At 40.5% G+C, this 22,310-nt stretch overlaps 2 protein-coding genes across 5 annotated transcripts in view; both read right to left on the reverse strand.

Moving 5' to 3' along the window:
* The window catches only part of LOC135116190 (uncharacterized), a 108,386-nt gene extending 99,683 nt beyond the window's left edge, over positions 1-8,703 (reverse strand). For all 4 annotated transcript variants that reach the window (XM_064033510.1, XM_064033508.1, XM_064033507.1 and 1 more), the window contains exon 1: positions 8,563-8,703. The gene's annotated coding sequence lies outside the window, so the exon portion shown is untranslated. The remainder of the gene's footprint in view (positions 1-8,562) is intronic.
* A 47-nt stretch (positions 8,704-8,750) lies between these two features.
* LOC135116189 (zinc finger protein 658B-like) overlaps positions 8,751-22,310 on the reverse strand; it is a 74,533-nt gene continuing 60,973 nt past the window's right edge. Inside the window, exon 17 of the mRNA XM_064033504.1 lies at positions 8,751-9,868. Coding sequence (XP_063889574.1) covers positions 8,810-9,868 — 1,059 coding nt within the window. The 3' untranslated portion in view covers positions 8,751-8,809. The remainder of the gene's footprint in view (positions 9,869-22,310) is intronic.

Below are 22,310 nucleotides of genomic sequence, written 5' to 3' on the forward strand. Positions count from 1 at the left end.
CCAAAAGAACCTAAGCCCTTGTCCTCACTCTGCTATTATACCACAATATTTTAGTTTTCATGTCTCTGTCTTATGCTCCTCTATGCATCGTTCCCCATCCAAACTGAGTGCATTGTTAAGGCATACAAACACCCAATAAGGAAACACCCTCCACTGAGATGTTTCTCTAATGAGGAAGTAACTGCAATTTTTCTTAACTACCAATGAACAGAAACTTAATTTTCTTGTGATCCCCATGGCTAGCTTCCTTTTTCTTTTTTCTTTTTTTACACAATGAACATGAGACAACACACACACAAATACATAAGGCAGATGCTCTAATATTGTAGTATATGAAAAATAACTTAACACACTGAAACAGAAATACAGAATAAACTAAGTAAGAGTGTAGCATCATTAAGGAACATGCACCAACTGAAAGGTTGGATAAATGTACATTATGGAAATGGAACCACATGAGTGTATGTATCTCAAGTCTTATAAATTACCACTAAACGTGCACATAGATGCGCGCGCACACGCACACACGCACGCACACACACACATACCGTGTAGTGTAGTAGTTAGCACACTCGGCTCACAACCATGAAGGCCCAGGTTCAAGTCCCAGGCATGGCGAGGGAAACAGGCCTCTTAATATGTAGCCCCTGTTCACCTAGCAGCAGGCAGATACGGGATGTAACCCAAGGGTATGTGGCCTCACTGTCTCAGTGTGTGACATGTGAATTGTCTTGGTATTACCCAAAGATCAGTCAGTTTGAGCCCTGAGCTCTTTCTGTAGGGAAACAGCCAGCTGTGTGACCAGCAAACAACCATAGGTGAACGAATGACACACACACACACACACACAGGATATACAAGTTCATTATCTGGAGATGCTGAAGCTGATGAAAGAGATGGATGCAAGGGAATGGAACAAATGTGGCAGCTGCATGAATTTTGAGATGTGGTCATAAACTATTAAAGCCAGTGTATGTCTTAATCATAAATATTTCAAATTAAGTGGAAAAGCAGAAAATGGAAAACATGATGCCCTTCTTCATAGCTGATGATGGAGAGGGTTCTTATTTCCAAGCTATGTAGGGGAAGTGGGGCATGGCATCAGGGAGGCCTGAGTTGGACAAGCCTCTAAAAGAATGATACATAGTATTACTTGACTCAGTTGTTATTCTCAGAGAGGACCCATATAAAAAGAATTATATGAACAGTAAAATGATTAGTGAATCCTGACAAAGCAAATATTTTTTTTTTTTTTTATGTAAGAGGGTCACTAGCCAAGAGAAACAAAATGGAAAAAAAAATCCCACTTAGGCACCAGTCCCAAAAGAGACGTCAAAAGAATCATTGAAAATTGAAGGATAAGTGTCATGAAACCACCCTCTTGAAAGAATTCAAGTCATGGGAAGGAGGAAATACAGAAGCAGGCAGGGAGTTTCAGAGTTTACCAGAAAAAGGGATGAATGATTTTAAATACAGGTTAATTCTTGCATTAGTGAGGTGGACAGAATAGGAAAGAGAGAAAAAAAGAGTCTTGTGCAGCAAGGCCATGAAAGGAGAGGAGGCATGCAGTTAGCAAGATCAGAGGTGCATTTAGCATGAAAATAGCGACAGAAGATAGGAAGAGATGCAACGTTGCAGCGATGAGGAAGAGGCTGAAGACAGTTAAAAGATAGGAGTTGATTGGACAAAAAGCTTTTGATTCCACTGTCTAAAATAGCAGTATGAGTGGAATCCCCCCATACATATGAAGCATACTTCATACAAGAACGGGTAAAGCCCTCTTTACACAATTAGCAGTTGGGGGGGTGAGAAAAACTAACACAGACGACTCAGAATACCCAACTTCATAGATGATGTTTTAGCTTGAGATGAGATGTGAGATGTTTAGATTATAAGTAAAGGTCAAACCAAGATGTTCTGTGTAGAAGAGGGGAACAGTTGAGTGTCAATGAAGAAGAGGGGATAGTTGTCTGGAAGGTTGTGTCAAGTTGATAGATGGAGGAATTGAATTTTTGAGGTATTGAACAATACCAAGTTTGCTCTGCCCCAATCAGAAATTTTAGAGAGATCAGAAGTCAGGCATTCTGTGGCTTCCCTAGATAAATTGTTTACTTCCTGAAGCATTTGACATCTAGGAAAAGACGTGGAAAAGTGCACGATGGTATCATCAGCGTAGGAGTGGATAGGACAAGAAGTTTGGTTTAGAAGATCAATGATCAATAAATGGAAGAGAGTGGGAGACAGGACAGAAGCCCAAGGAAAACCACTACAGTAAAATCCCTCTCATCCGGCATTCGAGAATCCAGCAGCTTCAAGTATCTGGCACATTTTTCCCCGAGCCTTAAAATCAATAAAAAATCAATGTGTACTCATAAAATCGATTAAAATTCCCGCGCGAGGCATAATTTGTCCCCTCGCCACCAGACTGCATTGCTTCGCGCCACCCGCGGCCCACTGCACTGTGTTTACTCAGTGACTCAGTCCCGCGTGTTCACTGTTTATCGCCTGATGCCTTCATCATGCCTAAAGTTGAAAAAAAGAGGAAGCATGTTGTGCTTACACTTAAGCAGAAGGTAGACATTTGTCGACGATTAGAGAGAGGTGAAAGCAGACAGCAACTAATGGCGGAATATGGTGTGGGCTCATCAACTATTTATGACATTAAATCCCAGACGAAAAAGCTGCGGGATTACATGAAAACCACCGACACCCCAAAGGCACCCCAAAGAATGAGAGGTGTGGGGAGCGAAAAAGTGTCACAAACACTCGTACATTTTCATATCTTTATTGTATGCTATACATGTTGGCTAATATTGATTAAAGCAAATAAGTGTATACGTACTTTATTTTTGTAACCCATCAACTTATTTATAAGAGGAAAGTATTAAAGAGAATGTTAGTACAGTAGTATTGTGTGTTGGTGAGTGTGAGGTGGCAGCACGGGTGGTGACGCGCGGCACGGCGATCAGCTGATCTTTGTTATGGTAAGATGCGTGAGTGTAGGGTGGTGATTGTGGACGTAATTTCACTTCACATTTCACTTCAAGTATCCGGCAATATTCAAGTATCCGGCATGTCGGCGGTCCCGTTGATGCTGGATAAGAGGGATTTTACTGTATTAATAGATTTAGAAGAGTGACCATCTACTACAGCAGCAATAGAATGGTCAGAAAGGAAACTTGAGATAAAGTTACAGAGAGAAGGATAGAAGCTGTAGGAGGGTAGTTTGGAAATCAAAGTTTTGTGCCAGACTTTATCAAAAGCTTTTGATGTGTCTAAGGCAACAGCAAGTTTCACCAAAATCTATAAAAGAGGATGACCAAGACTCAGTAAGGAATACCAGATCACCAATAGAGCAGCCTTAATGGAACACATACTGGTGATCAGATAGAAGGTTGTGAAGTGATAGATGTTTACGAATCTTCCTGTAGAGAATAGATTCAAAAACTTTAGAGAGGCAGGAAATTAAAGCAATAGGACGGTTGTATGAGAGATTAGAATAGTCGCCCTTTTTAGGAACAGGCTGAATTTAGGCAAACTTCTGGCAAGGAAAGGTAGATGTTGACAGACAGAGTTGAAAGAGTTTGATTAGGTAAGGTGCGCGCATGGACGCACAGTTTCAGAGAACAATAGGAGGGACCCCATCAGGTCCATAAGCCTTCCAAGGGTTTAGGCCAGCAAGGGCATGGAAAACATCACTGCAAAGAATTTTAATAGGTAGCATGAAGTAGTCATAGAGTGGAGGAGGGAGAGGAACAAGCCCTGAATCATCCAAGGTACAGTTTTTAGCAAAGGTCTGAGTGAAGAGTTCAGCTTTAGAAATAGATGAGATGGCAATGATACCATCAGATTGAAATAAAGGAGGAAAAGATGAAGAAGCAAAGTTATTGGAGATGTTTTTGGCTAGGTGCCAGAAGTCACGAGGAGAGTTAGATCTTGAAAGAGTTTGACACTCTATTAATGAAGGAGTTTTTGACTAATTGGAGAACAGACTTGACATGATTCCAGGAAGAAATATAAAGGGCATGAGAATCAAGTGATGGAAGGCTCAAGTACCCTATGTGGGCCACCACTCTATCATGTATAGCATGGAAACAGGCTGTGTTAAACCAAGGTTTGGAAGGTTTAGGTTGAGAAAGAGTGAGGAATGTACGCCTCCATACCAGACACTATTACCTCTGTTATGTGCTCAGGACACAGAGACAGGTCTCTGACATGAAAGCAGTAGTTATTCCAAGGAAAATCACCATAATACCTCCTCAGGTCCCCCCAATTAGAAGAGGTAAAACACCAGAAGCACCTCCTCTTTTGGGGATCCTGAGGAGGGACCAGAGTGATAGGACAAGATACAGATATGAGATTGTGATTGGAGGAGCTCAACGGAGAAGACTGGGTGACAGCATAAGCAGGATTAGAGGTTAGGAAAAGGTCAAGAATGTTGGGCATATCTCCAAGACGATCAGGAATACAGGTAGGGTGTTGCACCAATTGCTTTAGGTCATGGAGGATAGCAAAGTTAAAGGCTAGTTCACCAGGACAATCAGTGAAGAAGAGTGAAGGGAGTGAAGCAAGAGAAAAGTCAAAGCTGGTGGTGTACAATGAAGTCTCCAAGAATAGAGATCTCTGCAAAAGGGAAGAGAGTCAGAATGTGCTTCACTTTCGAAGTAGTCAAAGAATTTCTTATAGTCAGAGGAGTTAGATGAGAGGTATACAGCACAGATAAATTTAGTTTGAGAGTGACTCTGCAGTCGTAGCCAGATGGTAGAAAATTCGGAAGATTCAAGAGCATGGGAATGAAAGCAAGTTAAGTTGTTGTACACACAAACACAACATCCAACTTTGGACTGAAAATGACAATAGAGAAAGTAGGAAGGAACAGAAAAGGCTACTGTCAGTTGCCTTGGACACTTGTGTTTCAGTGAAAAAAAAAGATGAGGTTTAGTAGAGGAGAGGTGGTGTTTTACACATTGAAAATCAGATGTAAGACTGTGAATGCTGTATAATTTAATGAAGAAAAAGTTCACGGGGATGTCAAGACACTTAGGGTCCATACCAGAAAAGCAGTCCGACCTGGGGACATCTGTGGTCCCCCTCCCCAGATGGGGACTCAGAGGCTGGTGTAGGAGTTGCTATGATAATTTTGAATTTTGAGTGAAGGGTGTGTGTGTGTAATTAAGTGCATGTAGTTTTGTGTGAAGAAAGAGAGTTGTCCTTGAGGGCAAGCTGTGACCTGTGTTGTGAGACACAAAGGGAAATGTTCAGTGAGGTCACAGCTGGGTTTAATGAAAAGTTCACAGCACCCCCTGATCCAGTGCTTAAGACCTCACTGGGAGTAATTATTGTTTCAGCATGTGTCTACTGCCTCCTCCTCCTGTAACCCTAAAAATGAACAAGGCTCGTACTTAACCGATGCTACCAATAATACATATTAGTTGTTGTAAGCAGGGGAAGGACAAAATCTGTAACCTCAAACCATAATAGCTTTAAGTGCACCACAGAACAACCCCCTCCTGCTGGACTCATTGGTTTAATAATTATTTGTACAGGAGTGAGCTGTGGCAATGCATGAGTGGTCATGGAGATGGTGGTGATGTTCTCATATCACAATTTCTTTTTACCTAATTAACTTAACAGGATCCCATCACATGGATTTCTCAAAATACCTAAATAAAATTTTTGAAAATGTTAAATCATGTTCTAGTACACTTCAACTAGTGGTAAAATTTTACAAGCAAAAAAGCAAAAATTGGAAATTTATGGCTGACTTTCTCTGCCATCCACTTCCATCACTTGCACTAAGAAATATTCATAATAAAAATGTGTATGGCATTCACTGACATGGAGAAACAAACCTGCATCTCTATATATAAGATGGCAGGGTTTCATCCCCAAACCTGCCCACCAAACACTAACCCACACAGGAAGAGAGAGAGTCATTCACCTTGAAACTCATCTTTAAATCTTTCCTGCTCTGTTCAGACCCTGAAAATCCATTCAATTTGGCTACCACAAACTACACAGCAACGCCACCATGCTGAGGGTTTCAAGGCAGCAAGCGGAGCAAACCTCGTGACAACAAGGAAAGCAATGCCTCCTGTCACCCTTATGCTTTGATGATACTTTGCAACAAAGAGAGATCCATTACCAACTATGCTCTAAAATTCTACATGAATGTTATTCAGCTTTGCATGACTGAAACAGGAAGTGTGGGTGTGAGAGAGAAAAATAAAAATCAGGCAGGCAGTTAGGCATGCATATCTTTTAAACCCAGATTTTTAAATATCGATATCTTAAATTTTTTTTCTGTTTTTATTAATAACTTCATAATTTTTTGGGCAATTTCACTAAAAAATAATGTCAATGAAAAATTTGCAAAAAAAAGTGCATCCTCAAAAGGGTTGACCACAGCAGAAAAGCCCCCATTTCCCTTATCCAAACATTCCCTCCTTGCTTGGCATCTACTAACACCTTTCACACATGTACTCCTTTACCCCACCTTTCCATCTTCCAAATGGACCTCTTTTCCTGTTAGCACTTTCAACTTTGTTCATATATGTATACTTTCTCTACAAAATCTTTGCTCTTCATCCTCTCAATATGGCCATGTCATCTTAGTGTCTTCTTTTTACTCATACTACCACTCCACAATTTACTTGAGCTGCAATGCCACTCACACCACACTTCTCATACACACTCTCATGACTTTCCATCTTGTCTCTCCACAAGTGTCTGATCCAAACATCAATAATGACAGATAAATATTATTATTTAACCCATTCTTTACATCCACAGACACATTTCTTTCTCTCATGACTCTTGAAAGTGATCTTATGACACACCTACCTTTCAGAACCCTCTCTTTTTCAGCTCAATGTTTCCAGATACCTGTACTTAAACTGTCACTGCCTCCAATCCATTCCTTCCTGTAACCATCTCACATCAGGCTACAGCTGGCACACTCACCCTACTAAGATATTCTATAGTCAAATAAATCCAATTGTCTTTCTTAAATATCATCACCTAACTTTTCCCAGGATTCATCTTTATTTTCCATCTCACACACACCCTATGGAAATAAACAACCACTCTCTGGAGTTTTCTTTCTCTCTCTGCAAGACAATGCCATCCATAAAGACATGCTACTATAGCCCATCCCACTCCATTCTGTTTCACAGCCCTGCACCAATATTTCATACCTTACACATCCCTGTCTCTTTCCTGCTTCTACAACAAAACTCTTTCCAAGCTCCTCCTCCACCCTAATGCACACACTATTGTATCCCTGTGAAAAGCTTCAATTTCTTTCAACACCTGCCCCCTTATACCATAAATCTTAAGAACATTCCAAAGGGCTTTCATGTCCATCCTATTGTATTCTTTCCCTTGGTCCATGAAAGCTGCATACAACCTTTCGTCCATTCTTAAGTATTCCTCTATTACCATTTTAATTGCAAACATTTGATGCCCACAACCTTTTCCTTTCCTGAAACCTCTCTGTTCCTCACTGACCTTCACCTCAGTTACTTCCATCAGTATCACAGTCAAGACTCTCACAGACTCTTCCCAGCACACTAAGAAAACTTATCCCCCCAATAACTATTACACTTATTCATACAACATTTACTTTTATATAGAGGTACAATAATTGCCTCTGTCCACTCATCAAGTACTTATCTATGTCTTCATGCCATATCACATAAGCTTCCAATCTACAACCACTTTGTCTCCTTAGTTCAACATTCCTGCTGTTTTCCATCTATACCAGCAGCTTTCCCATACTTTAGCACAACTATCACTTTCTCTACTTCCTACCAATTACTCTCTGCATAATTAATTGTTCTCTACATGCTTCCATACCCACTAAATACTAATGATTCCCTTGCTGTCTTCTAATTCACTGAACAATCCAACTGCTTTTTTTATCAAACCTTTCAACTTCTTGCTACCTGCAAAAAATCCATCTCTCTCTTCATTCTCATATTCCCACACTTCTATCTTCCTCCCCTCTTTCTCTTTCAACTTCCAACCAAACCAATTATATATTTTCAATCAATTTTTCATTCATCTTCTTACCAAACTCTTCATCTCTTCTCTCCTCTCTCTTTCAAGTTCCTTCACCTTCATATTCCAAGATTTATACTCCATTCTCCTCAATTCAATTTCTCCCAATATTTTTTTTTTTACAACATTTTCTCATATGGTCTCATCTTTTCTTTTACAGCCTCTTCAAGCTTAGCTGTCCATCATGCACTTACCTTACTCCTACTCCCAAGTTCTCTAAACCCTACCACTTCTACTGTTACTATGGTCATTAGTACCCCATACCATTGAATATATTAAACACCTCCTTTACAATGAGTTAATTAAAAAAAATCACAGTAACAACCATCAAATATAATGAATTTTCAGATATATCAAACTAGTCTTCCTTCTAATCACCTTATCATAATGAGGTTATATAATCTATAGCCGACCAACTCTGATGTCTGATAATCTGACAAAGATAGGTATCAATCAGATAAATAATGACAGTTCTTAGTTATATACAAAGTTGGTACTCACCATGTGACTGGCACCACTGAAGGCAGCACATTCTCCACAGCCGGCGAATTCCCTTGCTTCGTAACTTTTGTTGTAGCTGTTTCACCTCACTAGCACCTCTTCTTTGTGCCATACTCACCCCATCACAATAATCATTTGCTTGCCTGTTCTACTTGAAGAGTATTTGCTTACTACAATTAAAAGTCATGTCACTGTTATAAGTCTTCTTTAAGATTCCAGTCATAGTAAAAAAAGTGTTTCTGGTGAGCTAGCAACCAGTAACTGGAGGCTCAGCCACCAGTACCACACTCTGTACAATTTGCTCCCCACTTAACACATGGCAATCATGCACCTCAGTTCCTCCTGCACCAGGAGTTGCACTTACAGATGCTGACTGGTAAAGGCATTCAGAGCCAGGACTTAGTGTTAGGTGCCTCACCTTGCTGGCTTGGCTGGAGGAGGGCAAATGTACCTCATGATCTGTTTCAACTGTCTCATGACACTCTTCACTGGCACCTAAGTGACAGTCCTCTGTATCATCCAGGGCTGGCACTGTGGCACTAGTGATCAGCACATTGGAGGGCAAGCGACACCCTTCTGTATTCAAAGAGTCATTGGTCACCTTAAAAACACTTGAATTACCAATGTGGTGAGGGGATGGGGCAGAGGTAGGTGGACTAGTAGGCACTAAGTATTCAGCAGGCAAGGGAGCCTCACCAGCTGCTAAAGAGAAGTTGGAGATTCTTTGCGGCAGAAAAACAGTGGACTGGCTAGTAACATCTGAGTGGGGAACAGCAGCAGCCTGGAGTGTAAGCTCTGAGGCCATGACTGGGACTACACTGTGCATCACTTTGGTCCTGAAGCCAGATACTACAGTTGGGCACACTTTATTCATTTCAGTCTTCAACCTGGATGCTGTTCTTTCCTTCACTATGATTTTCAGTTCATCACTGTTCCCTTGCAGCCCTGAGTTGGCAGCCAGAACATGGCCTGGGTCACACATTGTCTGGCTTCCCCCTAGCTCATTCTTGCTCCCAGGCACAAATTTCAACTGGGGTTCAACAACTGTGTGTGATGTGAACTGTGGTAGCAGTACTTCCCTGGCCTCCTCTATCTTAATGTGATGTGCCTCCTTCTTGATCAGTGTGAGAGGAGCTCGATCTTGAGGCTGTTCCTCCTGGTCTTCTTGGGAAAGTGTGTGGGACAGCAGGTGGGCCTTGAGTTCCTCAGTGGAGGAGCAGTGGGTGGTACAGTACTGACATTTGACTGTGCCTCGAGGTAAGTGACTCCTTTCATGACGAATCAAGTTGACTTTCTGATGGAATTTCTGAAGAGAAAAGGAAGCAAACTATAATCATGCAAAGAACTGTTGTTACCCATTTACTAGCAAAACTGAATTTACAATGTTACTACAATAACCAAGAATTCTGACACACTTTGATGGTGAAACACATAACTAAGAAGTTAAAGAAACAAATGCTATGCCATAGCAACACTGCCTTCATTACTTGCACCAATTTAACTAATGTTGAATTGAAAGTCACTAAATACATACATACACTCTCACAATCAGTCATCAAAGCCAACCATTCTTGACTTTCTAAAGTCCTGTTTACACAATGCTTCACAGCATGTACACTTTCCTTGTAACATGTCCCATGTGTTCACTGTGTACAAAATATCAGGAGCCCCTAGTGTCCCATCAGTGTCGGTTTTCAATACCCAAGTTGGTGGCCTTGAGTAGTATATGAATAAATATATATATCAAGAAGTAATTCTACACATGTGTAAAACCAAATGAATAATAATCTCTTGAACCATATAGCCAATGTTACAAAATCTACAGGGCAACCTCACAATTATTTTGTGAGAATACGGCATGATGATTATTTTAAACCATTAATAAAAATGCATATGTACACTTGATGGTGAGGGAAACATGGATGAGGATAGAAAACTTTATTCCTGACTGGATTTGTAGAGGTTCTCCAGAGGAATGTAGCTCACAGGATATATCTACATGGTAGCTCACTTGTCGATATATCTACATGGTAATCAGATATCTGCCAGCTGCCCAAGTCATGCATCCTCTGCCTTGATTGGTCCTTCTACCACTTCTACCTTAGTAAGATGCTCTGTTTGCTGACTGGTCATTCTTCTTTCCCCCTTCTGCAACCTAAGCTGCTACCTCAACCCAAATGATGTTGCCTGTCCTCCTGTTGATGATTCCTCGTTTGTTATACACATACAGGAATTCTAATGTTTTTCTCTGTTGCTTGGTGAGGTTACTTTTGAGAACTTTTTACTTCTACACACATGGACACTAATTTTGTATAGTCACATTTACACAGGAGGAAACTATCTTCACTGAATAGCAATTTCACATAGAAACTCACCAATTTCTTCATAATAAAATCAAATTTCTGTACTTTTTCATTAAATCTGTCAAGTTCCTTAGATACACACTGGTTACATTACTCATAGTCTTCAAGAGTGGAATTGGACAGGACCCTGGCTAGCCAGTGAGAAGCATTGCCTATCCCCCATAGTAATGAATCTAAAGGGAATGCTGGGTTTGTGTATCTTGGGTAGTTCTTATATAGTACATGTCCTCTGACAAGTACATGAGTCTCCTTTCCCTATCCATCTTGTTCAAGATGTACTTGACTTTTTTGTTAAGTCTTTCTACCTCTTTTTCCACTTGCCCTTGGTACTGTTTGGTGCAATTACTCCAGTCTGCCAAAAGTTCTTCCATTTTCATACTGTAGTCATTAATGTTAAGAACATAAGGAAGCTACAAGAACCCATCAGGCTTTTTTTTTTTTTTTTTTATGTAGGAGGGACACTGGCCAAGGGCAACAAAAATTAAAAAAAAAAAAAAAAAGCCCACTGAGATGCCAGTCCCAAAACAGGGTCTAAAGCGATAATAAAAAATTGAAGGATAAGTGTCTTGAAACCTCCCTTTTCAAGGAATTCAAGTCACAGGAACGTGGAAATACAGAAGCATGCAGGGAATTCCAGTTTACCAGAGAAAGGGATGAATGATTGAGAATACCAGTTAACTCTTGCATTAAAGAGGTAGACAGAATAGGGGTGAGAGAAAGAAGAGTCTTGTGCAGCAAGGCTGCAGGAGGAGGGGAGGCATGCAGTTAGCAAGATCAGAAGAGCAGTTAGCATGAAAATAGCAGTAGAAGATAGCTAGAGATGCAACATTGCAGTGATGAGAGAGGCTGAAGACAGTCAATTAGAGGAGAGGAGTTGATGAGATGAAAAGCTCTTGATTCCACCCTGTCTAGAAGAGTGGTGAGTGAAAATCCCCCCCCAGACATGTGAAGCATACTCCATAAATGGACAGATAAGGCCCTTGTACAGAGTTAACAGCTGGGGGAGGTGAGAAAAACCGGTGGAGATGTCTCAGAATGCCTAACTTTATAGAAGCTGTTTTAGCTAGAGATAAGATGTGAAGTTTCCAGTTTATATTACAAGGAAAGGACAGACCAAGGATGTTCAGTGTAGAAGAGGGGGACAGTTGAGTGTCATTGAAGAAGCGAGGATAGTAGTCTGGAAGATTGTATAGACTTGATAGATGTAGGAATTGAGAAGTAGAAGCAGAAGTCAGGCGTTCTGTGGCTTCCCTGCATGAAATTACTTCCTGAAGGGTTGGGCGTCTATGAAAAGATGTGGAAAAGTGCAGCGTGGTATCATCAGCATAGGAGTGGATAGGACAAAGTTTGGTTTAGGTCATTGATGAATAATAGGAAGATAGTGGGTGATAGGACAGAACCCTGAGGAACACCACTGTTAATAGATTTAGGAGAAGTACAGTGACTGTCTACCACAGCAGCAATAGAACAGTCGGAAAGGAAACTTAAGATGAAGTTACAGAGAGAAGGATAGAAGCTGTAGGAGGGTAGTTTGGAAATCAAAGCTTTGTGCCAGACTCTATCAGAAGCTTCTGATATGTCCAAGGTAACAGCAAAAGTTTCACCAAAATTTCTAAAAGAGGATGACCAAGACTCAGTAAGGAAAGCCAGAAGATCACCAGTAGAGCAGCCTTGACAGAACCCATAGTGGTGATCAGGTAGAAGGTTGTGAAGTGATAGATGTTTAAGAATCTTCCTGTTGAGGATACATTCAAAAACTTTAGATAAGCAGGAAATTAAAGCAATAGGATATCAGTTTGAGGGATTAGAACAGTAATCATTTTTAGGAACAGGCAGAATGTAGGCAAACTTCCAGCAGAAAGAAAGATAGATGTTGACAGATAGCTGATAGAGTTTCACTAGGCAAGGTGCAAGCACAGAGGCACAGTTTCAGAGAACAATAGGAGGGACCCCATCAGGTCCATAAACCTTCCAAGGGTTTAGGCCGGCAAGGGCATGGAAAACATCACTGCAAAGAATTTTAATAGATAGCATGAAGTAGTCAGAGAGTGGAGGAGAGGAACAACCCCTAAATTGTCCAAGGTACAGTTTTTAGCAAAGGTCTGAGTGAAGAGTTCAGCTTTAGAAATAGATGAGATGGCAATGATACCATCAGATTGAAATAAAGGAGGAAAAGATGAAGAAGCAAAGTTATTGGAGATATTTTTGGGTAGATGCCAGAAGTCACGAGGTGAGTTAGATCTTGAAAAATTTTGACACTCTATTAATGAAGGAATTTTTGGCTGGCTGAAGAACAGACTTGGTATCATTCCGGGCAGAAATATAAAGCACACGAGATTCTGGTGATGGAAGGCTTAAGTATGAGCCACCTCTCTGTGTTAAACCAAGGTTTGGAAAGTTTAGATTGAGAAAAAGAGTCAGGAATGTCCGCCTCCATGCCAGACACTATCATCTCTGTTATGCATTCAGCACACAGAGACGGGTCTGTCATGGAAGCAGTAGTCATTCCATGGAAAATCAGCAAAATACCTCCTCAGATCCCCCCCAACTAGCAGAGGCAAAACAGCAGAGGCACCTCCACTTAGGGGGATCCTGAGGAGGGATTGGAGTGATAGGTCAAGGTACAGATATGAGATTGTGATCGGAGGAGCCCAACGGAGAAGAGAGGGTAACAGCATAAGCAGAAAGATTAGAGGTTAGGAAAAGGTCAAGAATGTTGGGCATATCTCCAAGACAGTCAGGAATATCAGTAGGGTGTTGCACCAATTGCTCTAAGTCATGGAGGATAGCAAAGTTGGTTAGTTCACCAGGATGGTCAGTGAGGGGAGAGGAAAGCCAAAGCTGGTGGTGAGCACTGAAGTCTCCAAGAATGGAGATCTCAACAAAAGGGAAGAGAGTCAGAATGTGCTCCACTTTGGAAGTTAAGTAGTTAAAGAATTTCTTATAGTCAGAGGAGTTAGGTGAGAGGTATACAGCACAGACAAATTTAGTTTGAGAGGGACTTGTAGCCAGATGGTGAAAAACTCGGAAGATTCAAGAGCATGGGCACAAGACCAGGTTAAGTTGTTGCGCACATAAATGCAACATCCAGCTTTGGATTGAAAATGAGAATAGAGAAAGTAGGAGGGAACAGAAAAGGGGCTACTGTCAGTTGCCTCAGACACCAGTGTTTCAGTGAGGAAAAGAAGGTGAGGTTTAAAAGAGGAGAGGTGATGTTCTACAGACTGGAAATTAAATCTAAGACCATGAATGTTGCAAAAGTTAATGAAAAAAAAGTTGGGAGAGGTGTCAAGACACTCAGGGTCAATATCAGAAGAGCAGTCTGACCTGGGGACATCTGTGGTCCCCTCTCCAGATGGGGACTCCAAGGCATGTGGGAGTCCTTGTAGGAAACATACCTACCTATTTCCACCTATCATCAATGTCCATAAATTTGTCTAATCTTCTTTTAAAGCTCCCTAATGACTCAGCATTAACAATCCAATTATTGAGCCCATTCCATTCATATAACTGATAGAATCCCTAGGGGTCAGTCTTCACCTGGCTAGCTATCTTTAATTCATAAGTGTTTTTAGTTTTCTTCATTAACTTCCTAACTGTTCTAACCCGTTAATTATATTGAGGCCTTAAATCCTTTTCCATTGCCTTTAATCTCTTATACATACTTTTTTTCAGTGGTGAAGACCATGACTCCTCCTTTAGCAACTGTAATGATGAATGATTTTTCTCCACAAGTTCCTCCAATGCCTTGATGTATCTTCCCAGTATAGACAGTCTTTTCAAGGAGGCAGCTACAGTACAACATATAATACTCCTTGTTTTAGCCTTTTCTGTCACTGTCATTTCAGTGGCTGCTTTTCATGACATAGTCTGGGTAACTCTGAGCCCAGATGTGTGCTGAACTTCAACCCAAATGATGAGGCCTCTTCTTGTGTCATCATCATTGTGTAAGATAATACTGGTAACAAGGTCAGCTCTTCCTACATGTTTCTATCCACTCTTGTCAAATAACGATTTGAGTTTTGTCTTATGTGCTTTCATCTGCCATAAATCCTCATCTTGTAGTTTCACTACAAAGCCATGCAGCAGGTGAACACATATCAAGCTTTCTTTCATTTCAGCTGTCTCATACAGAAGTTCTCTCACATTCTCAAAGTAGTGTCTAAGTACCTTGCTCAATGGGGCGTTATTATGAAGTAGACATGCAGGGGCAGACCTGACAGTCCAGTAAAAATTTTCTCTGATTTTTGCCCTATATCAGCATTCAGCTTCCTGTGTCACCATGGACACCCACACCACCATCAGACAAATGACAAGACATTTTGGAGGCAGAGGGAAAGGAAGAACCAATGAGTGAACAGTGCCTGACCCAGGTAAAAGGAGTGCAGTCCAGTCAGTACAGTCATTATGCAGAGCTTTTGACCCAGGTGGATGCAGCACAGATTATTCAGGGCACATGATGCATGATCCAGGCAGCCTGTAGGTAACTAATTCCACCATATACAATCAGCCTCAACATTAACATTCACAGGTTCAATGTTTATGAATTTGGTTACTTGCAGATTGTCAGGTCAAATTATTCTAATCTTGTGTACAGCGCAATTCACTATGCCACATACACACATACACTGTAGAGTTATGGATATGAGACATGGAAATGATACATGGAAGAGAAAAATGAAGAAAAGGAAAACTGAAAGTGGCTTATACAGACATGAATTGACTTATCTCAGTAATCAAGGAATTAAATGATTACCTGGAGGAGTTTAAGCCTGATGTAATGGGAATAACAGAAACTTAACTAAGTGGTCAACTATTGCTGAACAGCATTGGGAATGGACAGTACAATATTTGATTAAAAAAACAGGAAGGGTAAGCAGGGAGTCATTTTGATGACAAAGAGCCTAAATGTGAGTAGAATCAGCAATGGAAAGGGAAATGCTGAAATAATTAGGTTGAAATTGGGAGCTGGAAACATGGAAAAGAGAGATTTTGTTGTGAGTTAAGTCCTATATAAAACAGGATCATGGGAAGAAGCACAATATACCAAGATGCTGAGTGATACAAGATTGTCTTTAATGGAACTGATAAAGGAGTGACAAACTTGTACTTGTGGGTGACTTTAATTGTAAAAAAAGTATGCAGGGAGGAACTGACAACTGAGGGAGGTGAGAGTTCCTGGAGAAATATATTGCTTCACATGATCATAAAGAACACAGTGACACAGTGGGTTCAGCAAAACAACAGATACAAAAGTAACGATGAACCATCACAGCATGACCTAATATTCAGCAAAGAGCCTGAGATAGTCTGAGAGATTACAAACAATCACTCTATTGGCAAAAGTGACCACATATTGATTGAAATGGAGTTGAAAAAAAAATATATAATTTGTAAGAAAGATTAGTTTATAGTAAAGCAAACTTTAAAGAACTCAGAAGATATGTTAAAGAGACAGAATGGAGCAACTTTTTTGTCAGAAATGGGTGTAGAACACAAGTGGAAGCTCCTGTTGGAAATCTGTAAATGGAGTGGAACAACATGTACCAATATTAAAACAGGAGACTAAAATTAAAGAGTGGTTTAACAGGAGGTGTGGTGAGGGAAAGGAAAGAAGAGACAGGGCATGAAAGAGATGGAGGAGGAGGAGGCATCCAGAAAGGTGGCTGGAATATACAAGAGAAAGAAAAGAATATGTAGGGAAGAGGAAAAAATTATAAGAACATAACTGACAAATGTAAAAATCAACCAAAACTCTTCTATAGATATCTGAATAGCAAACTGAAAAATAAACAAGAAATAAGGAAATTATGAAAAGATGGATTTAAGTATGGGGGTGATTTGGAAATGGCTAAGATTATGAATGAGCACCTCCAAGCAGTCTTTATGAAAGAGTGATTTGGGTGAGGAAGGACAGGAGCAAGAAAGATTGGTTCCTATGGGGGATACAGAGGTCACAGTCCATGAAATAAAAGAGTTAACATAAGAACATAAGAATTAAGGGAAGCTGCAAGAAGCAACCAGGCTTACACGTGGCAGTCCCTGTATGAAATGTACCTACCTATTTCCACCTATCATCCCCATCCATAAACTTGTCTATTCTTCTCTTAAAGCTCCCTAATGTATTGGCATTAACAACATAATTACTGAGTCCATTCTACTCATCTATCACTCTATTTGAGAACCAATTTCTTCCTATCTCTTTCTTAAACCAAAATTTTTCAAGCTTGAACCAATTATTTCTTGTTCTATCCTGGTTGCTGATCCTAAGAATTTTGGTTACATCCCCCTTGTTATAACCCTTATACCACTTAAAGACTTTTAATCATGTCCTCTCTTAACCTATGTCTCTCTTAAGAATATAAATTTAACAGCTTCAATCTCGCCTCATAAGGAATACACCTCATCTCCTATATCCTTTTAGTCATTCTCCTCTGTACTGATTCTAATCAACCTATATCTTTCCTGTAATGTGGGGACCAGAACTGCACAGCATAGTCTAGATGAGGTCTGACCAGCACCAAATATAACTTTAATATTACTTCAGGCCTTCTACTTTTAACACTCCTAAAAATGAATCATAATACCCTATTTGCCCTGTTTCTGGCCTCTATGTATTGCTTTCCTAGACAGAGTTCAGAGCTAACTATAACTCCTAAATCTTTTTCATACCCTTTACCTACCAGAGTTTTGTTGTTTACTGTGTACCTACTGTGTGGGTTTCCTCTACCTACGCTAAGTACTTTGCATTTATTGATATTAAACCGCATTTGCCATCTGTCCGTCCATTCATTCATCCTATCTAAATCTGCCTGCAAGGCGATGGCATCCGATTCTGACCTAATTAATCTATCTTTGTGTCATCTGCAAATTTACTAACACCACTACTAATTCCACTATCCAAGTCATTGATATATATTAAAAATAACAATGGCCATAATACTGATCCCTGTGGCACCCCACTAATTACATGACCCCACTTGGATTTAGAGCCATTTATTACAACTCCTTGTCGCCTATCGCTTAGCCATGACCTTATCCAGCCTAACACCTTCCCATCTATCCCATGTTCCATAACCTTTCTTAGGAGCCTCTGATGGGGTACCTTGTCAAAAGCTTTACTAAAGTCCAGATATAAGATGTCATAATTATCACCATTGTATACTGCCTCGTACACTTTACTGTAAAAAACTTAACAAGTTCGTCAGGCAAGACTTCCCCTTCGTGAAGCCATGCTGCAACTGATTTATCAAGTTATGTTTGTCTAAATGCTCTCTAATGTTCCATGCTATTATTGTTATATATTTGTTATATTGTGGTGTTAAAACCTCTTCACCTGCCCTTAATCATAATATATAGTTCTCTTCTGCCCTATATAATATTTTACCTACAACTGAAGTTCAGCTGACAGGTCTATAATTATATGTTAAAGTTTTATCTACTTTTCTTAAAGATGGGTACTACATTATCCTGCCTCCACATTACTGGTACCTCACCTGACTCAACTGATTTCCTAAAGACAGAAACTAATGGCTCACTAATAACCTCTTTGCATTCCTTAAGTACTCTGGGATATATTTCATCTGGTCTTGATGCCTTGAAATTTTTCAGCCTATCTATCTCCTGTTTCACTATCTCCTTAGTTATGGAAATACCTGTCAGCTTCTCATTCTCATCTGCTCTAAACATCTGTTCACTATTTGGCATACATATCCTGCATGTTTTCCTGGATGAAGACAGTTAAAAAATGCTCATTCAGAATTTTACTAATCTCCTCCCCAGAACTAACCAGCTCCCCATCTACTGCCTTTAATGGACCTATAGCACCCTTATTCTTTGTCCTGTATACCTGATAAAATCCTTTGGGGTCCATCTTTACCTTTAATTCATAATTGCCCTTAGCTTTCTTTATTATCCTCCTAACTGTTCTAATTTGTTATATTGTGGCGTTAAAATCTCTTCACCTGCCCTTAATCATAATATATAATTCTCTTCTGCCCTATATGTTTTAACCTAGCAGTCATCTATTTTGGGTCATTTTTCTGTGATCTTTTTGCTCTATACAGGATGTTTGTTAACTGACCTGTATGCAATTTATCTACAAAATATTTATACAACTCGTCTACATTTACTTCATCTAATCCCCTCATCTCGGCCCCTTCCATCATCTCCACTCCTTCATCTACTTGCCTCAACCTCACCTCTCCCATTTCAGCATGATCTGAGCCTCCAACATACTCACACCTATCTCCCCCTCTCTCTCTTCTCCGCTCCTTCCAGACACATCTTCCCTCCTCTTGTCCTACACCTTCACACCTCACCTCACCTCTCTCATCCTGCCTTATCTCTTTCAACTCTGTCCCGGACCTAACCTCACCCTGCATCCATTGCCAGTCAACTCCCTGAAGGTACCTTATTTTTAATTCCTCAAAATCTGCTCCCCTAAAGTCAGGTATTTTACTAGTGTTTTTGCTTCTAGTGGATTCTACGACTACCTGTTTTAAAAAATTATCCTGAATTACCTTAAGAAATTCCTCTGCTTCCCTGTTACCAACCATAAGGCTCCAGTTGATATTCCTAAAATTAAAATCTGTTACCACACATACCTGACTGTACCTTCCTGCTCTATTCATTTCCTGCCACAGTGAGGTATTAATTTCCTTTGTATTGTTCGGTGGCCTGTACACTACTCCCAGTACTACTGACAGTGATCCTTCCTTAATATCTACTCATATCGACTCTGTTTTGCTATCTGTTTTAGTTCTACTGTTAATATAACACTGTAATGTGTCCCTAACATACAACACGATGCCTCCTCCTCTCCTGTTTTCCTTGTCTTTATAGAACGGTGTATAACCATCTATCTTAACCTCTGGATTAAATACTTTTCCTGACATGTCTAACCAAGTTTCTGTTAACGTCCGCATTTTCCCATTAGGGTAGGGTTGGAAGGGTGATGACTGCTTTCTACACCTGGCAATCTTGCGCCATAAGTTCTATTCCCAACAAATTCATATCCTGTTAAAGCAATGGTATCAAAGTTCTCTACACAAACTATTCCTCTAAGCAAGTCTATTTTATTCAAAATACTTCTACAATTTGTGTAGTAAATACTCAAGCTATTTCTCACCTTCCCTGAGTTAGCTACCTTTCTAGATTTAACTAATTTGTCCTTCATTTTGACCTCACAACCCCTTCTTCCTTCCTGACTAACAAAAAAAGCACTGGAGTGCATTAACCTCCCGCTCAAGTGTTCTGGCCAAAACCCGAACACCCTTGCATGATAAATACACTCCATCCTGGGCGTACAAGGCGTCCCTACCATAGAAGAGGTCCCAGTTGTCAATGAACGTCCATCCATTACTCTTACAATGATTCACGAGCCTGCGATTCACTGTAATAGCCCTGGACAGCCACTCAGCGCCAACTCTCCTCCTCGGCAAGACACCACATACCACAGGGATCCCTCCCTTGTCCCTAATCTTATCCAAAGCCTATCGAAACTTCCTGAACAGCTCCTCACTCCTGACCTTAACAAGGTCATTCCCTCCCGCACTGAGAAAAACAATGGGTTTGGTCCCATCATTTTCCAAGCACGTGTCTAGCCTATCAGCTACCTTCCCTATCCCAACCCCCATTAAACACACCCTCAACCTACGCTTCCTATCTCTGGCACAAAACACACTAAGTGCCTAACCTATCACCAAGCACAAGCCCTCTACCTTGTGGCAGGTTAACTGCATCTGCCCCCTCCTTCTTGTCTCCTTCTGCCATGTCCACCTCCTCCTCCTTCACTTCCTCCAGCACACTGAAGGGATTCTTCGTCTCCACGCAAGGTGCCCTGAGGACCTTCAGCCTCTTGGCTCCCCTGCACATAACCGACCACTGCTCCTCCATTGCCTTACTAGGTAAGGTGACAGTGGGGCACGATCCTCCCACAGGTGCTGAGATCCTCTCACAGAACTCAGCCTGCAGGTCCGAGATCCTCTCACAAAACTCAGCCTGCACCTCCGAGATCCTTTGATGGAACTCAGCCTCCACCTCTGAGACTTCGCAACGAAGGCCTCAAGAACAGAACTAACACAATCAGACAACTCAGCAACATGTCTTAACTAGCCAGCTATATTAGTGTCAGGTCACTGCTCACTAAACACATCCATTCACTAGAAACCCTGACCTGAGTTAATGAGAGAGTTGGACGTGAGGAAGTCACAAGGAGCAGGCAGACTCACAAACTGGACATCAAAAAAATATAGTGAGGAGCTGGCAGATAAAATACATATAGAAAGTTCATTAGAAAAAGGAAAAGAGCCAAGAGACTGGAAAAAAGCAAATATTATTCCAATATATAAAGGATATCCAAGCAATTATAGACCAATATGCCCAACAAGTGTGGTAGCCATGATTTGTGAAAAAATTATTAGGGACAGATGGACTAAACACCTTGAAGCAAACAGCACAGTGACCACAAGACAATTCAGATTTAGAAAAAGTAAATCATGTACCACAAATCTGATATATTTCTACTTTAGAATAATAGATATTATTCAAGAAAGAGATGGATGGGCAGACAGTGTATTCCTCAATTTAAAGAAGGTTTTTGATAAGGTGCCACAAAAGAGATGGGTAAGAAAACTAGAGATCATAGGAGGAGTGCAAGGAAAGCTGCTGGATTGGATGAGTGACTTTCTGGAAGCTAGGGAAATGAGAGTCATAATTACAGACAAGTATTCTCCCTGGAAAGAAGTTATTACTGGGGTCCCACAGGGATCAGTATTTGCCTCAGTTATGCTTGCAATATATATTAATGACATTGATGAAGGAATTAGTAGTTATATGAGTCTCTTTCCAATGATACTAAACCACTGAGAAGAGTGAGTAACAAGGACAATTGTGAAATGTTGCAACAAGACCTTGATAAAGTTTGAGAATGGAGCTGCAAATGGGAAATAGAGTTCAACATCAAGAATGAGTTTGGAAAGAGCAAGCAGAGGATTTCAGGGCAATATAAACTTGAAGGTGAGATCATAAAGAAATCAAAATCAGAAAGAGGTTTGGGAGCATTCATATCAGACATGTCACCTGTGAAACACAAAAATAAAATTGTTGGAGAGACTTACAACCTATTAAAGTGTGGCATTTACCGACATAGATAAAGAAATAGTAAAGAAACTGACTGGAATATGCAGCTGCAGTGTGGTCACCAAGCACAAAAGGAACATCAGGAAACATGAAAGGATTCAAAGAGCAGCGACAAAACTGGCTCCAAGCTTGTCAGAAATGTTGTATGAGGAGAGGTTATCAAAACTGGAATTAACAATGCCGGAACAAAGAAGGGAGAGAGGAGACTTGATAACAATTTATAGGATCAAGAAGAATATGGAA

The sequence above is a fragment of the Scylla paramamosain genome, chromosome 30 (genome assembly GCF_035594125.1).
Source record: "Scylla paramamosain isolate STU-SP2022 chromosome 30, ASM3559412v1, whole genome shotgun sequence".
NCBI lineage: Eukaryota > Metazoa > Arthropoda > Malacostraca > Decapoda > Portunidae > Scylla > Scylla paramamosain.